At 62.0% G+C, this 25249-nt stretch overlaps 2 protein-coding genes across 8 annotated transcripts; one reads left to right on the top strand and one right to left on the bottom strand.

Moving 5' to 3' along the window:
* On the bottom strand, positions 1 to 18606 carry OPRL1 (opioid related nociceptin receptor 1). 4 transcript variants are annotated; one of them, XM_073793213.1, is made up of 6 exons: positions 18483 to 18606; positions 17993 to 18098; positions 17583 to 17658; positions 7370 to 7633; positions 2303 to 2658; positions 1 to 2196 (listed from the first exon to the last, which is right to left on the bottom strand). In XM_073793213.1, exons 2-6 carry the CDS (start codon positions 18006 to 18008, stop codon positions 1673 to 1675), a joined length of 1236 nt encoding a protein of 411 aa, XP_073649314.1. In that variant the 5' UTR covers positions 18009 to 18098; positions 18483 to 18606; the 3' UTR covers positions 1 to 1672. The 4 variants fall into 4 exon arrangements, with proteins under 4 accessions (XP_073649314.1, XP_073649313.1, XP_073649315.1 ...); XM_073793212.1 differs by lacking the exon at positions 18483 to 18606 and having other exon boundaries at positions 17583 to 18459; XM_073793214.1 differs by lacking the exons at positions 7370 to 7633; positions 18483 to 18606 and having other exon boundaries at positions 2 to 2196; positions 17993 to 18459.
* A 107-nt stretch (positions 18607 to 18713) lies between these two features.
* RGS19 (regulator of G protein signaling 19) lies at positions 18714 to 24716 on the top strand. Of its 4 annotated transcripts, XM_033839468.2 has the most exons (7): positions 19100 to 19394; positions 21365 to 21439; positions 21899 to 21996; positions 22200 to 22321; positions 23414 to 23485; positions 23601 to 23835; positions 23908 to 24716. In XM_033839468.2, exons 3-7 carry the CDS (start codon positions 21967 to 21969, stop codon positions 24097 to 24099), a joined length of 651 nt encoding a protein of 216 aa, XP_033695359.1. In that variant the 5' UTR covers positions 19100 to 19394; positions 21365 to 21439; positions 21899 to 21966; the 3' UTR covers positions 24100 to 24716. The 4 variants fall into 4 exon arrangements, with proteins under 4 accessions (XP_033695360.1, XP_033695359.1, XP_033695358.1 ...); XM_033839469.2 differs by lacking the exons at positions 19100 to 19394; positions 21365 to 21439 and adding an exon at positions 18714 to 18812; XM_033839467.2 differs by lacking the exon at positions 21365 to 21439 and having other exon boundaries at positions 19101 to 19394.
* Positions 24717 to 25249: the final 533 nt, after the last annotated feature.

Below are 25249 nucleotides of genomic sequence, written 5' to 3'. Positions count from 1 at the left end.
GGGGGAAACTTTGCGCTGAAGCAAAGAAGACAGGCCCCCGGCACGTCATGAACTAGTCGACCCCTTCCCAAAGTGGGACAGTCTGCCAAGCACAGAGCCAGGTGGAGAGCACAGAGCAGGTTGGAGGACGGATCTACCTACACCCCCCGTGCTAATCCCAGAGAATTTACCCCAACGGCCCCCCAAAGAGTCAGAAACACCTGTTGCAAGCAGAGCGCCCTGACCAGCGTGCAGGGGGTTATTCTGACCCTCCGTCACGGCCCCTGGAGACAGTTCAGGGCTGGTTACGTGCAGGGGAAAAATCACACTGTCCACATGCATAGATACATGGGGACACACGTTACACCACCACAAATGCACATGTCTTTCAGCCTTGGCACAAAAATGCTGCAGCCATAGTGGCTCCGGTCCTCAGAGCCTCCCGCTGCTGGCAGCACGGACAGAGCCCCGTCCTCCCCAAGGACGACCCCACAAGGCCAGGGTCCCCAAAGCAGGAGAGGCCAGTCCAGAGTCAGCACCTCCTCCTCTTTCCAGGTGCCTCAGCTCACCTGGCCAGGTCTGCAGCTCAGCTAGCAGGTAGAGGCAGCTCTACCACTGCAGATGTTTCAGCAGCTTGTCTGCAGGGAGAACGCTGGCCAAGTCACCGAGCTGCAGCCTCCATCTGCAAACTGGGAGGGTACTTCTCTGGATGGTCACAGCGGGCAGGGTCCCCACGGCTCAGATGGTCCTTGCAGCCTCCCTCAAGCAGGTCTGCCAGCCCCAGCTCTCCTTCCAACTCTGCATACGAAGCCGCCTCTGACTGGGAAGCTCAGGCTTCCCCCACAGATAACGGGGGGCTTGAAATGAAGCAGGGCGTCAGTCACTGGGGGTGCAGGGCCGAACCTGTCCCAGCTGGCATCCTTCCAAGGCCACCAGGACCCAAGCAGGACACACGGTCCTGACAGCTGCACAGCCGCTGACCTCTGATGGAGTCTGAAAGGAGGGCTTCGAGGGACAGCCCGAGGGGGGCCCAGGCAACCCAGACAGAGCACCACAGAGCCCCCCCCACCCCACAGCTGAGGCCAGGCACGTGGGGCTGCTTCACAAATGACAGGGTGGCCTGCGGCGGTCCTCCTGACCGCCTCGCAAACCTGAACGGCCACGTCTGCGGCGCAACAGTTCACGTGTCCTGGAGGGAACAGGCTTGCTGAGAAGCCTCCTAAGGAGTTCCACTCTCAGGGCGAGTCCCACTGCCCAGGGATGCCCACTGGACTCTCCAGGCGGCGCCAGGCCCATCCAGCTGCCCAGAGGAGACACTGCAAGGGTCCATGCAGACAGCACACAGCACGAGGGCACGTGGGACTGTACAGCCGCTGTCACGCTTCCGGCTGTGTGCCCACCCGGAGACGGATGCAGCAGGGGAGAGGCCAGGACGGTCCATGAAGCTTGGCAGTGCCGGGCATGCTCACCAGTGAGTCCTGCACCCCCTCCCCGCCCTCCACTAGGAGGGCAGCCCTAATGCTCTGACCCGTCCCGTGATGTCACCAGACCCTCCAAGGCCACAGGGTGGCCCGTGGAGGCTGGTGATGCGCAGCTGCACGTCTGCCTAGAGAGCGGTGACCTGCGTGAGCTCCGTGTTTGGTGTGGATGGGCTCTGCGGGCTGACAGGCACCATGGGCAGGTCCACGCCTAGTCATGCCGGCCGTGGCACCATCTCAGAGGTCTTGCGAGCATGAGCCACATCCTTGGCGATGCTGCGCACGCGGTCTGACACCTGCATCTCCCGGCGCAGGGTGGGCGCGCAGCAGAACTTGCGGAAGCAGGCCTTGAAGTTCTCGTCCAGGAAGGCGTAGAGGATGGGGTTGAGGCAGCTGTTGACGTAGCCGAGGGCCGTGCAGAAACGCAGAATGGCCACCACAGTCTCACTGCCCGGCTGCACGCCCAGCCCCTGGACCAGCACGAAGACCTGCACGGGCGTCCAGCAGCCCACGAACACAGCCACCACCACCAGCACCAGACGCGTGATGCGCCGCAGGTTCCGGTCCTTCTCGCGGGAGCCTGAGAGCAGGCGGACGCCTCGCAGCCGCCGGATCATCAGGCTGTAGCAGACGGAGATGATGAGCACAGGCATGATGAAGGAGAAGAGGAAGATGCAGATGGCAAACACGGGGCCCCAGTAGTCCTGCGGGGTGGGGATCTCCACCAGGCACTCAATCTCTGCAGGGAGAGAAGCAGGGTCAGGGAAGCTGGGCAGGTGGGCAGGGAGAGAGCCACCCAGAGCCAGGGGAGCGTGGCACTGGGGAGGAGGGTGCCCTGCACTGACCTTCATCCTCAACCTGTGCCGAGCCCATGATGGCAACGGGAACGCCGACAACAGAGGCCAGGGCCCAGATGGCCACATTGACAGCCTGGGCCTTGCTGGATGTCCGGACGTCAAGGGCACGGATGGGGTGGCAGATGGCTATGTAGCGGTCCACGCTCATGGCAGTCAGCGTGAAGGTGCTGGTGAACATGTTGTAATAGTCAATGGCGATGACCGTCTTGCACAGGGCGTTCCCAAATGGCCAGAAGCCCAGGAGGACATCTGTGCCCTGGAAGGGCAGGGTCAGCAGCACCAGAGTGTCCGCCAGGGCCAAGTTAAAGATGTAAATGTTGGTAGCTGTCTTCATCTTGGTGTGTCTGCAGAGAGGACGGGGAGGAAGAGGCTTCATTTGGCCACCTTGGCAGACCTGGCAGCGAAGGGCAAGGGGCCCTTCCTCTTGGCCATCACAGGGGGCACACACTCTGCCCCCTGCTAAAATGTAGGTTCATGGGCCCAGCCCAATGCCATGGAGCCTGAAGGCAAGTATTTTAACAAATTCTTCAAGTACTTACAGCACACAAAAAATGGTTCGCAACCTAAAGACTTGCCTGCCTTGGAAAGGATGGGTGTGGGGTGGGGGGAGCAGAGTGTCTGCCTGACCCTGCATGAGAGCAGAAACAGGACTCATAAGACAAAGAACCTGTCCTCCTCCCTTTCAAGTCTCCCCCAAGACCCTTCTTGGACCAAAATGTTGGCCCTTCCACCACCAGAGGTTTCCAGGGGCTCCAGGATCTGGAAGAGCACGCCAAACCAGGCCTCACTGTTGCCTAGCAACCGAACAGGAGATGGTGACAGGGATGGGGCAGATGCTAATGGGGTCTCATTGTATGCAAGACCCTGGCATGGGTCTGGAGGAATTGTGGGTGCTTAACAACTACCTGCTAAACGAATTAATAGTTGTTATAATGGTGATGGTGGTAGTGTTGGTGATGGTGGTAATTATGGTGGTGGTGGTGGTGGAGATGGCGCTAGCAACAGTGGTGGTGATGGTGGTGACAGCGATGGTGCTGGTGATGGTGGTGGTGCTGTTGATGGTGATGATGGTGGTGGTGGTGGTGGTGATGGTGCTGTTGGTGGTGGTGGTGATGGTAGTGGTGGTGATGATGGTGGCGGTGGTGGTGGTGGTGGTGATGATGGTAGTGGTGGTGGTGGTGGTGGTGGTGGTGATGGTGGTGGTGGTGATGGTGATGGTGGTGATGGTGGTGGTGGTGGTGATGGTGGCGATGGTGATGGTGGTGATGGTGGTGGTGATGGTGCTGTTGATGGTGATGATGGTGGTGGTGGTGGTGATGGTAGTGGTGGTGATGATGGTGGTGGTGGTGATGATGGCGGTGGTGGTGATGATGGCAGTGGTGGCGATGGTGATGGTGGTGATGGTGATGATGGTGGTGGTGATGATGGTGGTGGTGGTGGTGGTGATGGTGGCGATGGTGATGGTGGTGATGGTGGTGGTGATGGTGCTGTTGATGGTGATGATGGTGGTGGTGGTGATGGTAGTGGTGGTGATGATGGTGGTGGTGGTGATGATGGTGGTGGTGGTGGTGATGGTGGTGGCGGCGATGGTGATGGCGGCGATGGTGGTGGTGGTGGTGATGGTGGTGGTGGCGATGGTGATGGTGGTGATGGTGGTGGTGATGGTGCTGTTGATGGTGATGATGGTGATGATGGTGGTGGTGGTGATGATGGTGGTGGTGGTGGTGGTGGTGGTGGTGGCGATGGTGGTGGTGGTGATGGTGGTGGTGGTGATGGTGCTGTTGATGGTGGTGATGGTGGTGGTGATGGTGCTGTTGATGGTGATGGTGGTGGTGGTGACGGTGGCAACACCAGAGACAACAATGTTCCATGTCAATTAAGCTGCCATGAAGGAATCTGGGGTTTCTTTCTGCCTCTTAGAGAGAGATTAAGAATAAGCTCAAAGAGGCCTTAATCACGACCAAACAACAAGGACAGTGATGGCGGCAGATGCTGTGCCAAGTTCTTCACTTGGATTTTAACTCATTTAAGATTCCGAAGCGCTATTTTGCTGCCCGGTCTGCACAGGACGACATTCAGGCTCAGAGGATCTAAACGGTCTTCTCAAGGCCACAGAGCTGGTAAAGGAAAAGTGGGTCAAGAGAACTAGAAGAGCAGCCACAGGCAGGAGGAAAGATTTGCCAAAGACCCATCTGACAAAGGACTGCTGTCCAGAATGCACGAAGAACTCCTAATGCTCAACAATAAGAACACAGACAGCCTGGTTAAAAATGGGCCAAAGACCTTAACAGACCCTCAGCAAAGAAGACATACAGACAGCAAAGAAGCACATGAAAAGATGCTCCACCTATGTCATCAGAGAAATGCAAATTAAAACAACAGTGAGGACTTCCCTGGTGGCGCAGCGGATAAGAATCCGCCTGTCAATGCAGGGGACACGGGTTCGAGCCCTGGTCCGGGAAGATCCCACATGCCGCGGAGCAGCTAAGCCCATGCGCCACAACTAATGAGCCTGCGCCCTAGAGCCTGTGCTCTGCAACAAGAGAAGCCACCGCAATGAGAAGCCCGTGCACCGCAACGAAGAGGAGCCCCCGCTCGCCGCAACCAGAGAAAAGCCCGCGCAGAGCAACGAAGACCCAACGCAGCCAAAGAAAAAAAAATTTTTTTAATAAAATAAAACAACAATGAGATACCAGTACATACCTATTAGAATGACACCACTAAATGCTGGTGAGGGCGTCAGAAGGTACAGCCATTTGAAAGACAGCTTGGCATTTTCTTACAAAACAGACTCTTACCATAAGACCCAGCAATCACCCACCCTTCGATATTTAACCAAAGGAGCTGAAAATATATCCACACAAAAGCCTGCACACGGATGTTTATAGCAGCTTTATTCATAGTTGCTGAAACTTGGAAGCAACCAAGATGTCCTCCAGTAGGTGGATGAATAAATAAACTGTGGCTCACCCAGAAAATGGAATATTATCCAGCAGTTAAAAGGAACGAGCTGTCAAGCCATGAAAAGACACGGAGGGCCCTCACATGCGTATTGCTAAGTGAAAGAAGCCAACCTGAAAAGGCTACAGACCGTATGATTCCACATTCTGGAAAAGCAAAACTATGAACACAGTAAAAAGATCAGTGTTTGCCAGGGGCTGGGAGGTGGGAAAGGATGAACAGGCAGAGCACGGAGGATTTCTAGGGCAGTGAAACTACTCGGTGTGATACTGTAATGGTGGATACATGCCATTATATATTTGTCCAAACCCATAGAAAGTACAACACCAAGAGGGAACCCTAAGGTAAACTGTGGGTTTGGGGTGATTACGATGTATCCAGGTAGGTTCATCAGTTGTGAAACTGTACTATGCTGGTGGGGATGTTGATAATGGGGGAGGTTATGCCTGGGGAGGGGAGGGCAGGACAGGGACTATATGAGAAACCGCTGTACCTTCTCCTCAATTTTGCCGTGAACCTAAAACTACTTTAAAAACATTGCCTGTAAAAAAAGAGCAGGGACTGGAACTGGGTGTTTCTGACCACCGAGGCAGTCCACCCCGTGCCACGGCTCAGAACACATCGTTCTGCCTCTGAGCCCGGCGTGCTCACAGCAGTTCCCGGCCATCACTCTCCGTGGGGACTGCTCGTGGGCAAGACGACCTCGCCTCTCTGCTCTCTAATCAAGACGTGCCTCTGAGGGTTTTGATGCCCCCGCGCAGAGCAGAGACCCCACAGGAAACACTCACAACCGGAAGGAGGAACAAGCCCACCCCCACCCACATTTCTCACCCGTAGCACCCCACCGCCACCCACATTTCTCACCCATGGCACACCCTCCAGCCACCAAGGGGCACGTGAGCCTAGTACCCCGGGGTCAGCACTGGGGGAAGGGCAGCTGCTCCTCGCAGCCCCTTGTCTGAGCACACACATGACACACACCAGCACATACAAATGCACAAGGGCATGCTTACACACATGCACACACGGACACAGCCACAAGGGCGTGCACACGTGCGCGCGCATACAAAGCACACGTGTGTGCCCGCATGCACACGTGTGTGTTCACACTCGCGCATTCATGCCCGCGCTCAGATACATGTGCACACATGTACGTGCTTGCACGTGTTGTGTCCATGCACACAGATGTATGTACAAGGTGCAGTGTACACACGTATATGCACACACCCAGACATGCACACACTCACACACGGGTGCACACTCGTGTGTGTGCACACGTTTACACGCTCACGTGCATGCGTACACACACGTGTGTGCACACGTGCATGTGTCCCCACGCCGTCCCGATGCCATCCCCACACGCTGTTCTCACCCTGTCCCACATTCCCCGCATGCTCTTCCCATTATACCTCCCCATGCCATCCCCACGCTGTCCCCCATGCTGTCCCCACGCTCTCTCCCACGCTCTTCCCACTTTGTTTCCCCATGCTGTCCCCTCATGCTGTCTCGGCCATCCTTCCACAATGTCCCCACACCATCCCCCATTAGGTCCCCCCAGCAGCGTGGCTGCCACCCTTGACCGCACAAGCGTTCCCATTCTGAGCACCAGCAAATGCTGGAATCGGCCCAAACACCAGCGGTGAGCACGGAGCCCCGGAGCCGAGGAAGGGGCCTCGTGAAGCTGCCCCAGCACCGGGCCTGGACGACGCCGACAAGAGCTGCCTTCCGGGATCGCTGTGGGGCCCGTGAGGTCCTCACGCGGCAGCTGGGCTGGGAGCCTGGCGCACGGCTCAGATGGCGCGTCATCTCTCAGGAGTCAGGGTGGCGCTCCATCTGGGACAGAGCTGCGCCTCCTCCCACACCCGGGCTGGACCCTGCCTCTCCCTCTCCCCCAGCCAAGTGCCTCTGTCCTCAGGAGCTGAGCCACCAGGGCCTCAGGACCGACCCTGCCCAGTGACAGGGGGCCAGGAATTGAACAGGGGGTGGGAGATCCCCGCATGCCAAGCCTGCCAGAGCAGCCCCTGCTCCATGCCCTCGGCAAGCTGCTCGGGACCCACCGGTGGGAGGCGGGGGGCGGGGGGGTGCCCAGCCTACCTGAGGATGACATACATGACGAGACAGTTCCCCAGCAGCCCCCCGACGCACACAGCCAGGTAGAGCCCCACGATGGTGACCTTGAGCCCGAGGGGCAGGAAGGCGCCGTGGCTGGCATTGAGCATCAGGTGCGGGGGCAGCAGGCTGTGGTTGGGGCTCAGGAGAGACAGGTTGCCCTGCAGGTGGCCGCCGTAGAGGACTTCCCAGAACGGGGCAGGGAAGAGGGACTCCATGCCCCGCCCTGCACGCAAAGCCCCACGGTACCTGCGGAGGCACAGGGACATGTGAGCGCAGCACCCAGCACCCACCCGGCCCCAGGCCGCAGACACGGAGGCACGTGCGTGTGCACACACACACACCGGGCACACGGAGACACGCAAACGTGTATGCCAGGGACGGGGCACACGTGCACACACACAGGGACACAGTCTCAGCTGGCCTGCGGGCTCCCACATGGGATGGCGGATGCGCTTACACAGCGGGATGTGTCCACCATGGGGGCTCACAGACACACAGCACGCGCGCACACACACACACACACACACGCACACAGATGCCCAAAGCTGCCCTCGGGCACACGCAGACACAAAAGGGACCAAGACACACCCAGAAACACCTGGAACACTGGGCACAGGGCAACCGAGCACAGGGCCTCCTCCTGCCCCTCCCCAGCCCTGCCTGAGAGCTGCGGCCACCACAGGTCACCTCCACGCCAGCCCCCAGCGGCTCAGCCTTACCTCGGTGACCTCCGTGGGAGCTGGGACCCCGGAGGCCCTAACCCTCGGCCTGCGGCAGAGCAGGGCTGGGAGCGCCGGCCCGACTCAGCTCTGGGTCTGGACGGCGCCGCGGCTGCCGCACGGTGGCAGCTGCTCCTTTTCCTTCTCAGACGCCAGACCAGACGCAGCAGCCTGGTGCACGGAGCTGGGGGAGGGGAGCAGGCTGCGGCTCCAGGGGGGCGGGGCCGTGCAGGATGGAGGAGGGGGCCCCAGGCTGGACGGGGACAGAGGCAAGGACCAGGGTGCACCCTTAGAGATGAACAACAGAGAGGCTTGGACCCACAGAGCCCAGACGGAGACAGGCTCGAACACATGGACACAGGGATAGAGGTGCACATGAGAACTCAGACACGTGGACGGACACACACACACACACACACACACACACACACACAAGGACGCACAGGGACTCAGGGACAGACACATGGAGACACAGGGACAAACACACAAGAACAGACACAAAGGACATGCAGAAACACACAAAGACATGGAACGGAGACTCGGAGAGACACACACAAGACAGAGACAGACGTGAAGCCGCATCTCACTCAGAAGCAGGGCCTTGGACGGACTCAGACCTGCCCCAGCCGGAGTTCCATGCCCAGAACAGCGCCCCTCAGCTGGGATCCCAGGGCAGCTGAGCCACAGGGGCCGCCGGTTGGGTGGCTGGGGCCCTGCGCAGCCAGCCCTGAGCAGATCAGAGCCTCATAAGCAAGCAGGGTGTCTGGACGGTCCAGCGCGCCCCACGTGCCTCCTGGGTGCCAAGCCTGTCCACCCCCACCACCCCTGACTGTGGGCCTCGGCAGCACCTCCGTGCCAACAAGGGCACCTCAGCAGCGTGAGGCCACCTGTCAAAGGGGCAGAGACAGCGTTCAGAGCCAGGTCTGTCTGCCACCTGAAGACCCAGCAAGGGCGCCTCTGCTTCAGCGGACGGGTCCCTGAACAACATCTGAACATCACTGCCTCACAGCCTGGGCCCCCAGCACCCACACGGCACAACATGGAGCTGCCTCCTGCCCATCCCTGGGGGCACATGCCTCGTGGGTGACCCTGAGCTGAACTGCCGGCCCCACCCAGTCAAGGGGTCGTTCTTCCTGCCCGGGCTCTGCCCACACAGCCCAGCCCCTGCTTGGAGCATCTGTCTCCAAGGATGGGGACCTGGTTGCTAGGCGACTGGCAGCAGCGTCGCTAGGATACCTGGCGAATCAGGAGAGGACAGAGCAGGCAAATACCCTAGGGCTCAGCATCCCAGGCTGTCCCCCAGGACTTATCTCTGCATCTTCACTGCAGTCGACCCAGGGACACGTGTGGAGACATGGGGCACATCCGCAGAGGCACTCAGGACACAAAGACTCACAAAAACACACACAAAGATGCCCAAGTAGGCACACAGGTAAACAAACAGACGTGGGTACGTGCTCAGAGGACGCACAGACACTCGAAGGGACCCACAGACGCATGGGCCACACCCACGCAAACCCACACTAGGGTGCACGTGAGGCACAAGGTAGTCGCGGGAGAAGAGGCAGAGCAAAGCCTCAGACGCCCGGGGGACACACGTGCACCACATTCTCCAGGCAAAGCTCGAAGCCCCATCCCATTGACCTTGGGAGCCCCAGCAGGGCAGGAACCCCAGGGGCTCGCCCTCCTGCAGCCTCCCCGACCTGGGCTCCCCGAGGTCTGAGCAGCCAACCTCAGCCCCTCCCACCCCCACTGCCTGGGCCCACCTGCCCGCCAGTTTCCGAAGCTGCGTTTCCTAATGGCCTTGAGCCTGGGGAAAGGGCGGGGCTAGGAGGCTGCCTTGACGCTGGGTGTGAGTTCCAGTCTGGACAGACCTCCCGTGAGGACACATCGTGGGGGGCCAGGCCAGGGTACTGATGACACTCCCTGGGGATGGTAGCCCCCAGCCCTGGACCCTGCAGCATTCCCACAAAGGGGGCCTGGCCCAGGAAATGGCCCAGCCTCTCTTGAGCCCTGTACGGCCAGGATAAGACACAGAACATATGTGCTACACATGGGGCAGCAGGTAACACGCGTGAGCATCTGTATCGAAGCAAGACAACCTCAAGCACACACATCATATGCAGGCAAAACAAAACATGCAAGGGTACAAGCGACAGCCCAAGACACGCAGCTTACGTGAAGGACAGCACAGAGCACGGGTCCGCCACATATCAAGTGACAGCCTGACCAGGGCTACACTTGGAGGTCACAGGCCTTCCGGGCAGGACCCAGGTCCCAGAGTGCCGGTGACACCCACAAACTGGGGTGAACGCACCTCACCCTTGCACCCAGTGACTCAGGGCCCGTCAGCGCCAGATGCCACACTGTCTGCTGCCCCTCGGTCCGCATATGCTTTGCCACCCCCGACACCCCCCGGAGTAGGGCACGGGAATCAAAGCACGGTCGCCAGCAGCCTCACCCAGAACAGCCATCCCCAGGGAATTCAGTCACCAGGCCAGCTGTGCTGTTGAAAAGTCAAAGCAATGGGGCTTCCCTGGTGGCGCAGTGGTTAAGAATCCACCTGCCAGTGCAGGGGACACGGGTTCAAGCCCTGGCCCGGGAAGACCCCCACATGCCGCAGAGCAACTAAGCCCGTGAGCTGCAACTACTGAGCCTGTGCTCTAGAGCCCGCGAGCCACAACTGCTGAGCCCGTGTGCCTAGAGCCTGTGCTCCGCAACAAGAGAAGCCACCGCGATGAGAAGCCCGCGCACCGCAACAAAGAGTAGCCCCCGCTCGCCGCAACTAGAGAAAAGCCTGCGTGCAAAAAAAAGTAAAAGGATTTTCATAATTCTGGGCTTCTTCATAAAATATTACTTTTTCCTTGTGATTTTAACTTCCTAATATTTACACACTGTGACAGAATTGTAGATTTGCAGTATAATGTTAAATTTTGTAGTCATTTAATAATCCTTATTGATATTATTTTGAAGTTTTCAGGTCTTGGCGTCGATCAGCACGCTCTTAGATCTCAGCATTTCCATCAGCCCTTGAAAAACACATGAATCCTGGACACAGAAACGGGCGGGAGACGTGGCCCAGGGCCTCACAGTGGCTGGGCCCCAGACACAGGGAGCACCTCTCCTCCCAGGGGAGCTGTTGGCGGGGGTAGAGAAGCAGGAAGAAGCTCCGCTCAGGAATGTGAACTATGCCAACACCAGGCCCTCTGGGAGTCAAGGAGGAGCAGGTGTCAAAGGTTTTCAATCCTACAAAAACAGAGGGAAAGTTACAAGTCCCTTCCTGCAGGAGAGCGCGCCCATTCTCCCCCTCCCCCCATAACTCCCACTCTTGCAAGTCACTTCCCCCCTGCATCTCCCTGGCCAGGATCCTGGGAAGCTAAGAGGAGGGCCCAGACTCCTGTCTCAGAGAACTCACTCCTGTGGGAGCGCAGAGTGAGGGCCAGAGGTGGTGCTGGCCTGGGCTGCGTGTATCCAGGAGGACTGCTTGAAGGAGGCAGGTCAGCCTGCCTAAGCCCTCACTGCTTCTTCTGGAGCCCAGAGACCTTTGCCTTCAAAAGCTCCTCGGTGATGCTGAATCCCAAGGCCCAGGCCTCACCCTACAGGCACAAGCCCTGCGGCAGCCGGGGGCGGGAAGGGGAAGCATCCAGGGAACAGCTCCTGCAAAGGCTTGGGGGCTGGAAGGATGGGCAGTTCCATGCAGCTTTGGGAAGCGGGGGATGGCATGCCAGCTCCCGAGATATGGGGCCACAAAAGCGAGGGGACGTATGTATGCATATGGCTGATTCACTTTGTTGTACAACAGAAACTAACACAGCATTGTGAAGCAATTATACTCCCATAAAGATGTATTAAAAAAAAAAAAACCTTACCCTCTCACTGGGAGGCCAGAGCAAACTCCCAAAAACAATGGCAACAGTCAACAGCCTCCTTCGGAAAGGCCAGAACCTCAGCTGAGACGCCACCCCCAAAGCCAGGACAGTCTCTCCCCTCAGGGACTCAGGTCGTGAACTCCCAAAACGGCACCATCCATGGGCCTCAGTGCCCACCTTGGCACATCCATGAATGAAGGAAAGAGGCATGTCTACACTGTGGGAACCACCAGTACATTAACAAATTCTGGACTTAATGCACTAATTCTGGCCTAACATCAACTGTGGAGTGAGTACATGGATTATTGAACCCAGAATAATCTGATGAGTGCATGAACAAATTAAAGAATTAATCAATTAAGCGAATCAGTTCTAAAATATTATGAAATTAACAAATGCACAAATAAATTACAGAAATCTAGGACCCAGGACCCAGAAATCAAAACCCGAGTCTGGGGACTTCCCTGGTGATTCGGTGGTAAAGAATCTGCCTTCCAACGCAGGGGACGCGGTTTGCTCCCTGGTCGGGGAACTTAGATCCCACATGCCGCGGGGCAACTAAGCCCGCGCACCACAACTACTGAGCTCACGTGCCTCAAGGAGAGAGAGAAAACGCGCACACCACCACTAGAGAGAAGCCCGCGTGCCGCAACGAAGAGCCCACGCGCCGCAACTAAGACCTAACACAGCCCAAAAAAAAAAGAAAGAAAGGACTTCCCTGGTGGCGGAGTGGTTAAGAATCCACCTGCCAATGCAGGGGACACGGGTTCGAGCCCTGGTCCAGGAAGATCCCACATGCCGCGGAGCAACTAAGCCCGTGCACCACAACTACTGAGCCTGCACTCTAGAGCCCTCGAGCCCCAACTACTGAGCCCCCGTGCCACAACTACTGAAGCCTGCACACCTAGAGACCCTGCTCCGCAACAAGAGAAGCCACCGCGATGAGAAGCCCGCGCACCGCAACGAAGAGTAGCCCCCAGCACTCCACACCTAGAGAAAGCCTGTGCGCAGCAACAAAGACCCAATGCAGCCAAAAATAAATAAATGAATAAATTTATTTGAAAAAAAGAAAGAAAATAAATAAATATTTAAAAAAAGAAAACAAAACCAATGGTCTTAGAAAAAAAACACCACCCCTGTTCTTACACCACCCCTGGAACCCCCAGACTTGCCCTGGAAGAGGTGAAGAGTCCTGAGTTCTGCTGTGGGAGGCCTCGTGGGCCATGAAGAGGGGGAAGGGGCTCAACCACGAAGGTCTCCTCAGATCTGCGCCCCCTGACCCCAAAACTAGCCAGCAAAGACCTCTCCAGCCAGGAAGCTGGGCCCACAGCCCGCAGAAGAGTGCGTTTGGGGCTCTTCAGAAAAGAAGGAGAGCGCACCCGGGCTGTTAAAGCTGAGGGTCATCTCCCTCGTGGTCCTTGACAGCCGGGAGGTCCCGGGGCGGGGCATCTGGCCGGGGACCTCGGTGCACTCGGACCGAAGTTCTGACCATGCACCTCCCCGAGGGCTCGCCCCGCCCCCGTTGGCTTGGGGGAGGGGCGGGCCTCCTGGTTGCCGAGCAACCGCGTCAACAAGTCCCAGAGAGTCTGGGCTGAGTTGGAGGCCCAGACCCGAGAAGGCAGAAAGTATGGGGTGTGGAAACGGGAGGCAAGGGCCGGGCGCTCGACCGCCGCCGCTAGGGACGGGGCGGGGGAGGGTGCGGACGCCAGCCTCTGTCCCAGTGTGGGCCAGGACCCGGCCCAGGACCTGGGGTCCGGGGTCTGAGGTGCTGTGGGCTGGGCCGGGCAAGGAAAGGAGCCCTGCAGGGCTGCACCGGGACTTCCGGGGTGTTTCCCTCTCCCACCTCGGGGGCCCTTCCCCCTCTACCACCTTTTCCCTGGGCTCGTCTCTCCCTCACTCCATCTAGACCCAGCGTGGGACAGGCTGGGGGGATGGCGTCTCCCCTGCAGCAAGCCAGCTGTCCATTCGACTCTGAGACTCCGCCGCACACAAGTGAGACCTCCCACAGACAACACAAACGGACCCACACAACATCAAACACACACACATCTCCCAGAAAAGCACGAGTCCTCTGCCCAAGATATAATGAAGGCCCACCCCCGCCACCTCCAGCCCCTAGCACTAAGACAGAGGGGTCTGAGGCCTACGCAGACATGGGGGACGGCCACAGCGAGGGTCCTGGCATGGGAGGAAGTGTCCTCCTAGCCTCGCCCAGAGCAGCCTCAATCTGTCTCCACCCCTGGGTGGTGCCTGAGGTCAACTCAGGGGTCTCAGCATCTTCCCAGTGCGGGAGAAACAGCCCGTGGGCAGGAAGGGAGTGGATCCGAAAGTTCTAGCGGAATGCAGGAGTGAGTAAGGAGGCTGAGCTGACCGGGACGTGTGCGCGGTTGTGGCAAAGGCGCAGAGACCAGAGGTGCGGGCCCTAAGGCGGGCTGCACAGGGTCCAGAGGGGCCGGAGCTGGGAACCCAAGGCGGGGCCGGGCCAGACCGAAGGAGCGGGCGCCAGCGGGACATCGGGACATCGTCTTCCCTCGGCAGGGCCCGAGGATGCAGCCAGAGCCGGCGAAGGGACCGCGTGCAGGGTCCCGCGGGAGCGAGTGGGTAAGGGTGCGCAGGGCGCAGGGGCCCGCGTGAGGTGTGCCAAGGCGGAGTCCCCGACGCCGAGCTGGGCCCTCACGCCGGAGGGCCTGGAGGCCATGCGGCCCGCGCAGCGCCACAGCCACCTGCTCTTCGGCGACCTGCTGGAGGACGTGGGCGCGGCCGCTTCCGTCTTCCCGAGTGAGTCAGCAGAGCTGGGGTACCGCATGCCTGACCCGCGCGCGTGGACGCTGCAGCTCGAGACGCCCGCGCAAAGCCAGGACCAGGTCCTCGGCGTCCTCAAGGCCGCCGAGGCCCGCGGCCGAGTCCGCGCTCTCCGACTGCGCCACGCCCGCCTGCGGGTGAGGCAGGGGCGGGGCCGGGGCGAGGAAGGGACGGGGGGACCACCCGGCCGGGGCTTCTGAGGGCGAGGCGGGGCCGCCCGTCGCCAAGGCTCCGCAACATCCCCGCGCCCTGACCCCGGCACCCGCAGGCGGAGGAGATCTCGCTCCTAATCCTGCGGCAGAAGTCCGCGCGCGCCGCCCTCAGGCTGGAGCTGTTCCTGCCGCCGCAGCTGAAGCCCACGCGGATCCCAGACCCCCTAGACCGTCGAGAGGTGACTGCGAGCCCGGGAAGGGCCGGGGAGGGGCGGGGGCCCGCCCTCCGCCCCGCACACCCGGCCCCAGCACCTCCTTCCCCGCAGCGGAGGCGCGTGGAAACCATTCTGGAGGAGAAAGTCGATGGCAGCATCTTCCCGCGTTGATGGCGACCCCACCGTGCACGACTGTGCCCCACCCTCCTACGTAAAGTTCTCACTTTCAAAGCGCCCCCTGGTGTCTAGGCTTCCTTTCTCTAGGTCCCCTGGGAGGGAAGGGGGAAGGATGGATGCATCCGATGTCACAGGCATTGGGGTACTCAGAGTGCAGCTCCTCCAACAAAGTGGAAAGCTACAAGCTGGCTGACATCAGACTCACAGGGGGCAGGGACACCCCGAATCCCCCAAATCCCACGCTGCCCCCATCAGGCAATCTGGTGCCCTGTGAGTCCGTGGGAGCCCCCAGCCTGGGTGTGATGGGAGGAAGAGCCTGGCCCAGCAACAGTCACACCCCCAGAGGTAAGGGCGGCCTCGGGGAGAAAGTGGTACCCAAGCAGGACCCCAGACTGCAGGTCATTCCTTCAGAGGGTCAGCGAGGAAGGTGACATTCTGGACAGGAGAGTGACTGCAGAAGCCAAAGCTGGCCTTTGGACAGTCAGCCACGCCTGGGAGACCCTCAGAGGACCAGGAGACTGGGGAGGGCGAGACCCTGCAGGCAGAAAGCACCCTCGGGTCTTCCTTTCTATCTTGATAATCCTCCTCTGCCCCTTTGATCCCCCTTACTGGACCCCACCACCACCACACACACGTACACACACACACAGAGGACGGGAAGGACACCGCCCCTTTCCATTCTGACAAACCCACATCCTGCAAACCCTCTGGATTCTGAAGAACCTCCCATGTTCTGGACAGATCTCCCCTTCGAGAACTTACTCTCCTGCCCAACACAGGCTCTTCGCAGAGACTGAGATTTCTCTTAGCCGGCTCTCCCTTTTCCTCCCTCCCAGCAGTCCAGCAGGCTACAGAGCGGGGGGCCTCAGACAAGGCCCTCCCCTGCCAGGAGCCTCTGGCAGAGTTGCCAGCCTGCAGCAGAGAACTGGTCCTGGAGGGGTGGGCCCTCTACTGGCAGAGGTCAGAGCTGGGGTCCAGCAAGGAATCCTGCTCTGTGGCGGCCAGTGCCCTCCCTGACGCAGCTCAGAATGGGGACCTGAGCCCTCTGTGACCTCAGCAAGCCCTTCCCCTCACAGGACCCTTCGCCTGTTCTGGGTCGTTGCACCCTTGGCGTTGATCCAAGCCCAGAACTGTGTGTGGAGCTGGAGACTGGAAGCTCCATGAGGGAGGGGGAGCTCTCTATGGGGGGGGGGATGCGGGGGGCGGTTCAGGCAGGTAGGGGAAACAAGGAACAGGGGAAGAGAAGGTGGCTCGGGCGAGGGGAAGGAGGGCATCAGGCAGGCACTTGAGGACAGAGGATGAGAGAGGCACCCACCGCCCCGAGGAGGCCAGCAAGAGGGCGGCCTCACAGACAGCTCTGCACCAGGCGTGGGGCTGGCACATGGGCACCCTTTGATCCCCACACCAGGGAGGGGTCCTTGGTCTGCAGAGAAGGCCCAGGAAAGTGGCCGAGGACAATTCTGCAGGGCCTGAAGGAGGCTTCTGCTATGGGAAAGCAAAGTATGTAGGCCGCAGCCCAATGTACTGGGGGCTGGGAGCTCATGCTCTAGACAGAGGGTCCTGGGTTCAAATCTCACCCCCAGCATTACCTGCTGCACAGCCTTGAATGAGCCCCTGCCCGGCCCACCTGGTTCCTCCTGTGGAATACGGGACAGACTCCCCAGAGGAAGGGCAGAAGACCCAGGAGGGCCGAGGCAAGGGGCACGGAGAGGCCTAAGTGGCCGGGGGACATGCGGGGGTGGTGAGAGGAAGGACAGTGTATGGGGGGCTGGGAGGGGGAGGGGAGGGCCAGAGAAGCGTAGAGTGTGGCCTGAGTGGAAGAGAAGTGCGCTGACCCACACCCGCATCCAGCTGCCCCGCGCGTCTCAGGAGGCGGGTGAAGATGCCACGGCAAGTACCATGGCGTAGGCAGGGCTGTGTGGCCTTGACTAAGCTCTGGCCCGTCTTTGAAGGACCCACCTCCCGGGACTGTTATCTAAGCTAAATACGAAGCAGCCACCTCCCATCTGGGCAGGCTTCCAGCCTCTGCCCTGTCCCAGCCAGGCTGTCAACATGGCAGCCAAGCCCCCTGGGCACAGGGCATCAAGACGCCCCCCGGACTGCAGGGCCCCTCTCTCCTCCCTGACCTTGGCCCGCACCCTCTTCAGCTCAGCTCCTGCCCTGCTGCCCTGCCAGCGGCTCCAGCTCCGTCCCGTGCTGAGCAAGCGGTAGCACTGAAACGCCCCCCTCGTCGCTCTGTGGTTCTCCTTAGCTCTCCTCACCTCTCACCCAGTCTGCAAGTCCACTTCTTGTCTGCTCCGGGGCTTGTCTGTCCTGCTCGCTGCCAGGTCCCACTGCCTGGCACACAGGGGACACGCAGACATTTGCTGGATGAATGAGGAGCGCACGTAAAGTCTCCACTGCCCTTTATGCCCCCAAGAGCGCGGAAGACAGCGAGCACCTGCAACCCGAGCAACGGGAAGGCACTTTGTGAGCGGGCCCTGGGCGCCGCGGACAGGAGCTGCGTACGGTCGGGGGCCAGGGCCACGCAGACACTGGCCCAAAGCATGCTGGGATAAGGGATTTAACTCACAGGCCAGGGGGACTCAGACACTGCAGGCCACTTCCAGAGCAGGGTCAGGGCCCCCCAGACACTGGCCCAAAGCATGCTGGGATAAGGGATTTAACTCACAGCTATACCAGGTCATAAGATACGAGGAGAGTTGTCCGAAGAGAAGGGACGGGCATTCGTGGCAAAGGGGAGGTGTGGCTTTAAACTGTAGAACATCTGGGGGCAACTGGAGGGGTTGAAAGGGACTCAGCCAGGCCCCGCAGACAGGGACATTTGGCGACCCCGGATATAAGAACCAGTACCCCCGGCATCACTGGCACCGAAGCCCAGGAACCCCCTTCCTTGGGAAGTCCCCTACAGCACGGTGACAGCGCGCCCTTAACCCTATTTCACAGGTGAGGACACCCAGTGCCAGAGAGGCTAGGGCCAGGCCGGGACTGACCACGGGGGACAGTCCTTTCCAGGGGGCCTCTCCCTCGAGCGGGGCAAGTAACCTATGGGAACGCCCCCCCCACACAACCTCCACCCCACCCCACCCCGTAACGGCAACGCTGGACCGGCCCTGCCGAGCAGAGCTGGCGCACGGCCACACCCCCAGCTGCCGCAGTACCAACTCAGCCGCCCCGGGGGGCCAGAGGCCCCATCATCTGCACAGGCCATCCTAAGCGACGGTGGGGACGGAGGCGCCGCGCTCCTGCGCGCGGGGCGATGGGGAGTGGGCGCGTGGGGCGAGGAGCCGGCCGAACGCGGGGCGGGGCGCGCCGGGCGGGGCGGGCCGGGCCGGCGTCTGCCCGCGCGAGGAAGTCCCGGCCCCGCGCTTTGGGGAAGTGAGGCCGAGGCGCCTGCGCACTGAAGCCTGCGCCCGCTCCCCGACGATTCGGCCGGACCTCGGAGCGCGCGGGCCGGCGGCTGCGGCGCGAGTGGCTCGGGAGCGCGGCCGGTGAGTGCGCGCGCGCGGCGCCGAGGACCGCGGCCCTGCCCCTCTGGCCAGGGCCCGGGGGCCGTGCGGGGCGGGAGCCTCGGAAACCGGCGCCGGAATCCGCGCCCCAAGGACTCCGCCGCGGGGTCCACGTGGACCCTGGGCCGCGGCGGGACTGGAGCCCGTCCCCGCGCGTGGGGGAGGGGCCGTTGCAGCCGGGTTCCCCTTTTCTGCAGCTCGAAGCCTGGGGAAGTGATTGCTCAAAGCGGGGGGGGGGGGGGGCCGGAAGAACCCAGGTTTCCGCGTCTCCCGTCCCCCCCCTCAGCCTGTGGGGAGGGGCCGAGGCGGGACACCCGGTTTGCCCCCGCCCCCACCCTGTTGCATCTGGCAGCCACTCATCCCTGCCAGTCGCAGGGAAGGCGCTGCGCCCCCGGCCCGAGCCGATCGGGGGCTCCAGGCGGCAGCCTCGCTCCAGAACGCGCAGGAGGACCTCCTGCCGTCTGACTTGAGTCCTGCTGCTGCAGTACACGCCCCTTCGGCAGCCAGGGTGGGGCCCAGAGCGAACCTGGCCCCTCCCGCCCCTGCCTCGCCTTTGGGTCGCTGGTGAGTGGGGCGCACGGCGAGTTCCTTGAGATTGGGGTGGGGGCGTCAGAGGCTGGAGGAAGGGGCAGACTTCTCCAGGCCCAACCCCACCATGAGAGAGAGGGAGGGAGAGAAGTGGGTTGCCCCCACCATTGTAGAGGTGGGCAGTGGCAAGGGTCACCAGGGCTAGGAAAGACCTGGCCTGCCTTGGAGGAGCCAGGCTGGGACTTACCTACGGGGGAGGGGGGCGGCGCGGCAGACAGGAAAGGTGCTGAGGAGGGTGAGAAAAAGGGAATGGAGCCCCTCTGTCAACCCCCCTCCCAAAGGTTATGGCATTTTTTTCCTGGGATTGTCACATTTTCTTATTCTTTTTTTGGACTGGGCGGGCTCGGGGACGTTCTTTTTCCTTCTGTGGAGCAGAGCAGCAGCCGCTCCCAAGGGAGCCTCTGTCCCCAGAGGCCAAACTTGCTGCCTGTCCAGCTTCTCCTATCCCAGACTTAGGGACCAAAGCCTGGAGGGGCTGGGGTAGGGGAGGGAGCCCCCTCCCACGTGCCCGAATGAGGGGCAGGGACCCTGGTTCAGACCCTGTACCCCCACCAAGAAAGAGAGCAGGTGCCCCGGGGCACAGGTGGCCCCAGCCAGCCTGAGGAGGGTGCGCGGAGCCAGGCCCAGGGATGGGTGACCAGGTGCAGGGCCTGCAACCAGGACAGAAGGGACGGCCTCTCCCCCTGCCTCTCCCGCCCCAGCACCTGGGCCCTGCATCCTCAGGCAGGTCCCCTCGTCCAAGTCAGAGCTGAGTTGGAGAAGGCAGCCTAGAGGGGTACAGTCTTCAGGGTGCTGGGGGGGCGGGGGTGCAGAGGAGGAAGAGCCGCTCTGCCTGGGGAAGTCACAGCCCGTCTGGGGTACAGCCACCAGACCTCAGAGGTTGCCACACCCCTTCCTTTCCCTAGAAACTTGACCCCTGAGGGTAGGCATGCTGTCGGGCTGCTTCTTCCCCATCTGTTTGCTGGAAGCCAGTGGGATCCAGTTGGAGGGTCCCCCCCCAGCGATCTCAGGGGAAGCCAGGCAGGTGGCCAAGTGGCCAAGGCCCCGTGGGACCCTACACCTGGCCCCCAGATTTGGGTCAAGGCCGAGGCCTCCGCATGCCCAGGCTCTGGAGACAGGGGTGCCCCAGGTGTGCATATCCCGGGCTGTCACCTCTGAGCGCAGCACCTGGTCAGTGGCTGGGAGGCAGGAGCTGCCTAGCCTGGTGACTGCCCCGGGGCCTATCCCAGAGCGTCCACTTTCCTCTTCTGCCATTGCACACCCCACGAGGCCAACATGGACCAAACAGACATTAAAAGGCCAAGAGCTGAGGGATGGGGGGCAGCAGGGCGGATGATCATTTAATGAGAAAATAAACTGAAACCAAGTCCTGAGCACCTCGCGACGGGGTTTCAGGAAGGTCCGCGTGGCAGACGTGCCAGGGGGCGCCCCCGGCCCCGGGGGTGGGGCGGGGCGCCTCGCCTGGGCCGAGGTGGGCGCAGGCCGAGGTAGAGACTGGGAGGCAGGTGGGGAGGCGTTCAAAACTGCCTCCTGGACCCTGATTGGCCGCCCCCGCGGCTCGGGTCCGCGGGTTCCCCGCGGGGGCCGCTCACCCGGATGGGGCTCCGGCGCCCCCCGCGCGTCCGCACCGTGGAAGGTGCGCCCCGACGCCGAGCGGAAGGGACCCCGCGGCTCCGACCTGCCCGGGAGCAGGACGCACCCCATCCCCCGCCGCCGCCCGGCGCGCCCGCCCTGCCCTGCGGCAGGCCTGGGGCCGCAGCGGTTTCCGCAGCCTGTGGGGGGGGGGGGGGGCGGTGGGAGGGGAAGGGAGGCCGGGAGACCCTGGGCGCGGGAAGGTGCCAGCCGAGTGTTCGGGCGCCGGGCCAGTGACCGGGCCGAGAAGGTGGCGGTCCCTGGCGGCTCTCGGCCGTCCTCACCGGTGCCTGCTGCACTTCCCGCACCCTCAGGACGTCCCGCCCCAGCCCCAAGTCCTCCTTGTCTGCAGGCCTGGTCTGCTGCCCCTGCTGAGTCCCCAGGAGCAGGTGGGGAGCAACCCTCACCACCTCCCAGCAGCCGAGGAAAACCTGGGATGGAGGGAGCTGGGATGGGGGGTCTAAATGTCTGACCACCACCCCTATGCACCACCCTTATAGCCCCAGACTCTGGGGGCCTCCAGCCCCCTTGGGAGGGGCCAGGAGCCGGAAACCGAGAAAGAGGAACCCTGGCTTCCGGCTTCCCAGGGAGCGAGTAGATGGGGGTGTCCCAGAACCTCCTGTGGAGATCTTGTCTGGGGTCCCCTCCTTCCTGACCCCACATACCCTCATAGCCACAGTGTAGACTGGAGTGGGGGTCAGGGCCTGGGCAGAGCGGTCTGGAGGTGGGAGGCCGGGCAGGGGGCCGGGGGACACCTCCGGGAGGAGGGAGAGACTCGGGACCTCTTCAGGGGGGCAGGCTGCCACCGGTGTCAGGTCCCCCATGAGAGTCCCGGCCTCTCTTCTCAGAGCCCCAGGCTGTGGTGAGGGTCCTGGAGCAGGTACCACGGAGCCCCGGCAACCTCTTCCACCCACCCATGCCCACCCCGCCTGAGGCTGAGAAGCAGGTGGGCCGCCTCCACCGCTGACTCTGTCCCTCGGGGGCTGGGGGCATGACTAGGAGTTGGGAGACCCCTGGACACCTGGGAGGCCAGAAGGGTCACGCCCCGCCGGGAGCAAGCAGGCCCCCAGCAGGCGGGGGGGCGGGGGGGGAAGCAGGTGGTTCCCACAGGTTCTGCCTGGAGGCTGACGCGGCCCCATCTTCCCCCAGCACACAGGGCCGGAGGAGGGGGACCAGCCTCCCTCCATGTCCAGTCGTGATGCGGCTCCCCCAGCTCCCCCCAGGCGCAACCCCTGCTGCTTGTGCTGGTGTTGCTGCTGCAGCTGCTCCTGGTACGTGGGCCGGGGGTGCACCGTGTGCCGGTGGGCAGGGGGCACTGAGCAGACCTGGGATCCAGGGCCCCACTCCTCAGCCCCTCGGGGGGCTTTTGAGGCACCGCCCACAGCACTCGTCCAGGGGTCTGGTGACCGGCGGCCAGTGCCCAGGCCCCTCTGTGTGTGTGATTTTCATGGCTGGTGTGCCGAGGTTGTGTCCACATGCAGGCACCTAGCCAGCACGTGCACGTGTGTGTGTGTGCGTACGCACGCACGCGTGTGTCTACTGTAAGCCCGCCCAGACTGGCCCTGGGGACCTACAGCAGAGCAAAAGCAGGCCCTACACGTTGTGTCAGGTGGAGGAGCCTTAAGCAGAGACCTGGCCCTGGGACAGTGCAGGGGGTGGACGTGGGGCCTCCGGGGGGGATGTGGTTTCTAGGCGCGTAGGGAACCTGTTGGGGTTTTTGTGCCTCGCAGAGGCCTGGCCCTTTTCGGGCTTCCACCCCGCGGCTGCTGAGTGGACAGCGCTGAGGGGACCCAAAGGGGGATCAGCTGAGCAGTGAGCAACTGAGGCCTGAAACAGGAGAGGGACCGCCTGGGGGTAGAGACACGAGGGGCCTGGCGTCTGGCGGGTGGGGTAGGGTGGGAGCTGAGTTCTGTCTGGACCTCTGAGCTTGGGGTGTCTGTTAGCCGTCTCAGTGACCCTGGGGACAGGTCCAGCTGGAGGCGTGCACTGCGGAGCCAGCACTGATGCTGTGGCGGGAACTAAGGAGAGAAGCGGGGCCCCGAGGGAGAGTCAGGGGCCAGACACACGGGCTGGGGGCTTTCTCCCCATCAGTCGGAGTCTCTGGGAGAAAGCAGTGGGGGTCGAGGTCAGGCCAGGGAGGGAGAGGTACCCGAGGGGCCTGTGAAGCCCCAAAGGCAAGACGACGGGCCCAGGGCCGGACCGGAGATCGGGAAAGGAGCCGACCCACCCTGCAGGGGGTCCACGTGTGCTGAGAGCCCCTAGGCCTCGTGCCCATACAGACGCGTGTCGGTGTCACTGTGGCCAGCGTCCTGCGCGCACACGCGTGCCGCGGAGGGCAGTGCCACCGTCCCCTCTGCCGGCAGGAACGAGCGGCGGCGAGCGTGGCGGGCCTCCCGAGAGAGCAGGCTGCAGCCCCTCCCCAGCTGCGAAGCCTGGTGAGTCTCCGCCGCGGGTCTGCGCGGTGCGGGGCGGGGGAGGGGGGGCGATCCGGGCGGAGGGGGCGGGGCCTGGCGCAGCCTGTGGCCGATACCCGGATGCCCGTGCCCGCAGTGCCACGCCGAGCCCAGAGGAGGTGCGGAGCTGGGCGCAGTCCTTCGACAAGCTAATGCACAGTCCAGCGGGCCGCAGCGTGTTCCGCGAGTTCCTGCGCACCGAGTACAGCGAGGAGAACATGCTCTTCTGGCTGGCCTGCGAGGAGCTCAAGGCCGAGGCCAACCAGCACGTGGTGGACGAGAAGGCGCGGCTCATCTACGAGGACTATGTGTCCATCTTGTCCCCCAAGGAGGTGCGCCGCGCGGGGACCGGGGTGGGGGGCGGGGGCGCCTCCGGGCCCCTGACCGCGGCCCCTGTCCCGCAGGTGAGCCTGGACTCCCGGGTGCGGGAGGGCGTCAACAAGAAGATGCAGGAGCCGTCGGCGCACACGTTTGACGACGCGCAGCTGCAGATTTACACGCTGATGCACCGAGACTCCTACCCCCGCTTCCTCAGCTCCCCCGCCTACCGCGCCCTGCTGCTCCGGGGCCGCTCCACATCCTCCAGTGAGGCCTAGACTGCCCACCGTGGCTGCCTGGACGCGGGGCCCCTCCCGCGGGCAGAGACTCCTTTCACAAATGCGCTTCACGTGCGGGCACACCCGCCGGGCCCAGTGCCCCGGGCGGCCCCAGGCAGGAGCTCCAGGTGCTGGGCAGGCCAGAAGCCCCCTTCCCCACCCAGAGGACCCAGCGCCCCAGGATCCAGCTGAGAGGCGGGCGTGAGGGCCTCTGGGCCTAGGCAGCCCCTCCAGCACCACCACCCCTACTGAGCACTTCCTGCTGGGGTTCCCACCTGGTGAAAGGAGGCGCCCTCCCTGAAAGCATCCTGGACCCACAAGGTCCTCCTCCCCGGGCCCCAGGGGCCCCTGAGAAGCGCCTTTGGTGGAGAACAGAAGCTCTGTGCTGTCTAGTTTTGTGACAAGAGGAAACCTCCAACTGATGCCATCTGCACCCCGGGATCAGACCCAGGACCTCAGAACCAGGCTCAAGGCAGCAGGACCCGGCTTCTTTTATATGTTCATTGAGTTTAAGCCAATAACATGGCACTGTGTGTTTTATCAAAAAACAAAAACAAAGTTTTCATATTTAACTCCACTCCTCTTCCCCCCAAAATAGAATCTTATTATTGAAGATATTTTTCAAGTAAAAGCCTCTCTCCTCCGTCCACGTTTGCGGGGGAATCAGAGAACGAGGAGTGGGCCACGACCCCCAGCAGGGGAGCAGCACGCTCAGTGACGGGCCCCTGTGCTCTGCTCCAACCCCACCCCTCAGAGAACAGCCTCAGCGGGCAGCTGTGCTCAGCCCTCCCCACGCGAGGGCGCCACCAAGGGTGACAACGCAACGGGACACTGGGCAGGCAGGGTCCCTGGCGGAGGCTGGCCGGCTAGGGCAGGACACTTACGGGGGAGACCTCCCCGAGACCCCGGGTGCCGGGCAGCCACCTGTACTGTCTCACAGGCCCCACAAGGCACACACTTGCCACCCTGTTCCCTGAGTTTCTGCTTGGTAAAGCGATTCAACGCTGCAACCGGGGCGCAGAGGGTCTGGTCAGGGGTCCACCCCCATTCACACTGCTTCCACGAGCAGTGGGGCATCCTGAAGGGCTGCAGGCAGGCACGGCTGTGGGGCCCAGACTTAGCCTCCCGCCCATAATCCCTGGACCCTGAG

Source organism: Tursiops truncatus, chromosome 15, assembly GCF_011762595.2.
Source record: "Tursiops truncatus isolate mTurTru1 chromosome 15, mTurTru1.mat.Y, whole genome shotgun sequence".
Lineage (NCBI taxonomy): Eukaryota > Metazoa > Chordata > Mammalia > Artiodactyla > Delphinidae > Tursiops > Tursiops truncatus.
Note: the sequence above shows the minus strand (reverse complement) of the source record. Positions and strands in the feature narration are given on the sequence as shown.

What these genes read in the sequence shown, in the direction of transcription:
- OPRL1 (XM_073793212.1), bottom strand. Translation starts at nt 17,869, where the DNA reads ATGCTTTGGGCCAGTGTCTGCGTGGCCCTGGCCCCCGACCGTACGCAG. An exon ending in ACTTGCAGACTGGGTGAGAG is followed by an intron (nt 7,634 to 17,582) that starts GTGAGGAGAGCT and finishes GTGCCTCCGCAG; the next exon opens with GTACCGTGGGGCTTTGCGTG. An exon ending in GGCACAGGTTGAGGATGAAG is followed by an intron (nt 2,197 to 2,302) that starts GTCAGTGCAGGG and finishes CTCTCCCTGCAG; the next exon opens with AGATTGAGTGCCTGGTGGAG.
- RGS19 (XM_033839469.2), top strand. Translation starts at nt 21,967, where the DNA reads ATGCCCACCCCGCCTGAGGCTGAGAAGCAG. An exon ending in CTCCCCAGCTGCGAAGCCTG is followed by an intron (nt 23,486 to 23,600) that starts GTGAGTCTCCGC and finishes CCGTGCCCGCAG; the next exon opens with TGCCACGCCGAGCCCAGAGG. An exon ending in CCATCTTGTCCCCCAAGGAG is followed by an intron (nt 23,836 to 23,907) that starts GTGCGCCGCGCG and finishes CCTGTCCCGCAG; the next exon opens with GTGAGCCTGGACTCCCGGGT.